General features: G+C 56.4%; 1 protein-coding gene across 1 annotated transcript in view; it reads left to right on the top strand.

The window, feature by feature from the left end:
- Positions 1–4,502, top strand: part of ISLR2 (immunoglobulin superfamily containing leucine-rich repeat 2) — a 33,717-nt gene that overhangs the window by 4,838 nt on the left and 24,377 nt on the right. Inside the window, exons 3-6 of the mRNA XM_015409731.1 lie at positions 4–189; positions 912–997; positions 2,416–2,853; positions 2,962–3,061. Of these exons, the coding sequence (XP_015265217.1) occupies positions 4–189; positions 912–997; positions 2,416–2,853; positions 2,962–3,061 (810 nt within the window). The remainder of the gene's footprint in view (positions 1–3; positions 190–911; positions 998–2,415; positions 2,854–2,961; positions 3,062–4,502) is intronic.

The raw sequence follows: 4,502 nt of genomic DNA, 5'->3' as shown, positions 1-4,502 counted from the left end.
CGGGGGGCGGGGGAGGTCCGCTGGGGAGGGAGGGGAGCTCGGGCGGGGTGGCCTCCCTGCCGGAGTCGCGCTCCAAGAGCAACCCGGAGGAGTTCGAGGTGCGCTCCGAGTACAGCGACCGGCTCCCGCTGGGCGCCGAGGCGGTGACGATCGCCGAAGAGATCAACGGCAACTACAAGCAGCCGGCTCGCTGAGGCTTCCCCTCCCTCCGGCGGATGCCGGCCCCCCTCCGGGAGCCTCCCGGGCGCTCCGGGAAGAAGAAAAAAAAGAAATGTTAAGAGAGCGCATTTCTAGGCTGGCTGATCGCCTAGTGGGTTTTTTCTCTCCTCCCCAGGGGATGGGACGAGGCCTCCGAAGGGGATAAATTAAGATGCGGGCAGGTGCTGGGTTTGGTGAGGGGGATTTTTGTTTGGGGAAGGGGCGGGGGTGTGTGTGTCGGGGACTGGAGATGCCCCGGATAGGCGGGCGCGGAACGGGTCTGTTTTCTAGCCTGGAGAAATCGGCTTCGGGAAACTCTAAGAGGGCTTTTTATTTGATTGGCACGGAAAGAAAGTGGCCTCCCTCTCCATTCGCTCCTAAGCCCTTCATGCAACAGTTCTTACACAAATGAATTATTTTTTTTCTCCCCCTAAAATGGCACAAGATTGACGATGAGGACTTTCTTGTTTTAAAAAATTAAAGGTTAAAAGGGGGAAATGCCTTAAACCCGTTGGCTCCATTTCCCCAGCCTGCGGGTACCATTGGCGCCCGCGGGCACCGCGTTGGAGTTTCCTGGGGCTAGGGAACTCATTCCTCTGGCCGATTTTAAACCGGGCGAGTCCGCTCTGGTTCAGACGGTACTGGTGCTGGACAGCTCCCGGACTCCCTTTGCGGCTTCAGCAGGCGTCCCCAACCTTTTTTTCTTCTTTCAGCCTGCGGGCAGCATTGGCGCCCGCGGGCACCACGTTGGAGTCCCCTGGAGCTAGGGAACTCTTTCCTCTGGCCGATTTTTGACCGGGTGAGTCCGCTCTGGTTCAGACGGTACTGGTGCTGGACAGCTCCCCGACTCCCTTTGCGGGCGACAGCAGGGTTCTCCAACCCTTTTTTCACCCTGCGGGCACCATTGACACCCGCGGGCGCCGCGTTGGAGTCCCCCGGGGCTAGGGAGCCCTTTCTTCCAGCCGATTTCAGACCGGGCGAGTGCGCTCCGGTTCAGACGGTACTGGTGCTGGACAGCTCCGCCGACTCCCTTTGCCTCCCTGCCTCTCCACCCAAGGGCGCGCGGTGGCCCGGAGCTTGGGGCTAGACGAACCGAAGCCAGGATGGGTCCCGCGCCTCCGAGCTCGCCCCCGACCCCAGTGTCCGTGGAGCCGTGCTGTAGAAAACGGAGCCGTGCGTGGTGATGTGTGTGCGTGACTTTGATGTTTGGAGCGCCCCCCTGCGGGTTGCGCTCCATTGACGGACAGGCCGAGGGATAGCCGCCCCCTCCCCCGCGCAGCTGATGGTCTTCGGTGTCGCCGTCCCCCCTCCCCTCCCTTGTCCCGAGGCATGTCCCTTTCAGAGCTCCGTATTTCCTAAATGTTTATTCAGTAGCTTGTAGCTTGCTTAGAGGAACGTATTTTGCCTCCACTTGATGTTATTCCCGATGCCCACGAGGCCAAAGGAGAATCCAGGCTTGGATGGGAATTTCTTTTGCCGTTGCGGGGGGGGGGGATATTTTAAATATCCGTGCAACCTCCAGTGCGTCTGTGGATCTTCGGAATTCTTCTTCGCCTCTGTTAGCTTAAAGGGGGGGATTTTTTAAATCTACGCCACGACAACAACCCAAGCAGATGTCGGTACACATCTTCTCCGGGGCGGGGAGGCGGAGAAAAAGAAGACGAAAGAGACACATCGTTTCCGTGCATTTGCCAGGGCAACCTTTGAAAAGGGACAGGCGGATTTCGGGACGTTCACCTTCGATATCGCGCATCTGTATGTTGGGGAAAAGTCGATGATAATAATAATAATAATAATAAAAATTTGAAGTGGACTTCGGGGTCCCTTATTTGTAGGAATGGGTTAAAAAAAAAAAGACAGAAGGAAAGAACAGGGAAGGAAATTAAACCCTTAAAATCCGGCGTTTGAACTGGGAAGAGAGCGAGAGAGAAGAGGTCAGAGGCAGTGTTCCCGCTAAGCTGAGTCAGTGTGAGCTAGCTCACAGTGCTTTAGCCTCCGGCTCACAGATTTTTTTTGTCTCCGCACAGGAAGGAGGGCCCCAGAGCAAACTCATTTATGCAGCAGCCAAGTCACTCGCTCACCACTTTAATGCCAGGAGCTCACAAAGCAGAATTTTTGCTCAGAATACTTCCCGCCCAGCTAAACGTAGTTTGCAAAGAAAACCCCTTGATGCTTTTGATGTGCGGGCTGTCAGTTTATCCCCCCCTCCCCCCGCAGTCCCACTGTAGTCTCCGCCCGAACTGGTCCTGCCCGCCTTTGCGGGTCCTTCCAAACGGCGACGATCAAGCCGATTCTCTGATCGGAAACAAAAGCGCAACGGAGAATCGGCCCGAGCGTCTCTCGGACGACCTTAAATCCTCCCGTCTGGCGACTGGGAAAGACTCGCTGCCGGGATGCCGAGGCGGGCAGCAGGTTGGCAGAGATCCAAGCCCTGCCCGGCAGGCGGCGGGGGAGAGTGGCTCAGCCGCAGGGGATCCAGTTCGGAGGCGCCGCCACTGGGGCTACCCGCGGCGAAAGGCAGCCGGCTGCCGGTCAGCTGAGCGCCACGGCTCCCCAAGGCGCACGCATTTCGGCCCAGCTGAATGGCAGGATTGCAAAGCCGGGACTCGTCGGGACCTGTTGGAAGCCCCCAACGACAAGGGCGCCTCTGAGCACGTGCCGAGTTTTCTTTGGGCCACAGGGTAGCCCCCCACATTTGGCTGGGCGCCGATCTGCAAGGATATTTCTGCGGGTATCTTTTCTTCCTCCTTCCCCGACAACTAGCCTCCGACAGCCTCTTGGCTCCTTGGCTGCCCGGCGTGCCGAGGCCACGAACGCACGAAGCGGCCTTATTCGGAACCCGATCCTTGGGCCGTCGAAGTCGGTATTGTCTTCGCCTGGTAGCGGCTCTCCAGGGTCTCGGGCAACGCTCCCTCTAAAGCTGTGGAGTCTTGCGAGCGAAAATTCTCCTTTCGTGAGCTCCTGGCATTAAAGTTTTGAGCCAGCGATTGGGCTGCTGCCTAAATTAGTCTGCTCTGCTCTGGAGCCCCATCCTTCCTGAGCCGAGACAAAAATGTGTGAGCCGGAGGCTAAAAAACGGTGAGCTGGCTCACACTAAGTCAGCTTGGAGGGAGCACTGGTCAAGGTCTTCCCCATCGCTTACTGCCTGGCCCTTTGAACGGGAGATGCCGGGAATCGAACTCGGGACTTCCTGCATGCCAAGCAGAGGCTCTTCCACTGAGCCACGGCCCCTCCCTGTGTCCCGGCCGCGCCACGCCTTCGGTTTCCCCTTCCCGAATCAACCCCCTTTCATCCCGGGGACAAATACAAACCCGAACCATTGCAAACACGGTTGGCTTTTGCGCTTGGGCGACTTTGGCACTGCCTTCCCCAGTGAATGCCTCCGCGTTTTGCTTTTCTGACGCCTGGATTGCGGGGATACCTCGTTTTCTTTTTGGAGTCAGATGGACCCCGATCTCTCCTAGAGCATCCTTTGCATCGCATTATCCAAAACAGAATAAGGATGCGCACACTCTCATTTAGAGAATTCCTCCTTACCGAGCAATGCTCCCTCTAAGTTGCGGAGTCTGGCTCACTCTAACTCATCTTAGAGGGAACATTGCTCTGGAGGCATCCTTCCTCAGCTAAGACAAAAACGTATGAGCTGGAGGCTAAAAAACGGTGAGCTAGCTCACACTAACTCATCTTAGAGGGAACATTGCGAGTCTGGAGGCATCCTTCCTCAGCTAAGACAAAAACGTATGAGCTGGAGGCTAAAAAACTGAGCTAGCTCACAATAACTCAGCTTAGAGGAAACACTGATACCGAGGCTCCGAAATAGCCGATCTGCCACCTTGGGCTCCCCCTGCACCTTTCACTCGCACCCCGCCAGGTTGAATATTAATTAGGATTCCGTTCCTTCCTGCTACCCGGCTGGGCGATTGACACCAGCGGGTGAGATCACGTCTGCGCGCCAGGGTGTAGAAAAAGCAGAAGAAGAAGAAAAAATGCAGACATAGGAAACGCGTGCTACAGAACAGCTCCAGGACTTGCAACGGGGGAACCGGCAGAGAGGCGTTTATAGCGTTTTGCAGACACGCCGAAGCCGTGGAATAAGAAGCAGAAAGACTCGGAGGCTCACAAATGGCTGTTTGATCGCAGGAGGGAAAAGAAAGCAGATGAAACAAAGTTTTGAATTCAGGGGGCGGGACTAATTTCCCCGGGCGAGCTCAGGAGAACAGAATCCAATTGGAATGTCATCTCTCTCTCTCTCTCTCTCTCTCTCTCTCTCTCTCTCTCTCTCTCTCTCTCACACACACACACAC

Source organism: Gekko japonicus, unplaced genomic scaffold (genome assembly GCF_001447785.1).
Source record: "Gekko japonicus isolate JY-2015 unplaced genomic scaffold, Gekko_japonicus_V1.1 scaffold3962, whole genome shotgun sequence".
In the NCBI taxonomy this organism is placed as follows: domain Eukaryota; kingdom Metazoa; phylum Chordata; class Lepidosauria; order Squamata; family Gekkonidae; genus Gekko; species Gekko japonicus.
This window is presented reverse-complemented; position numbering and strand designations above follow the sequence as displayed.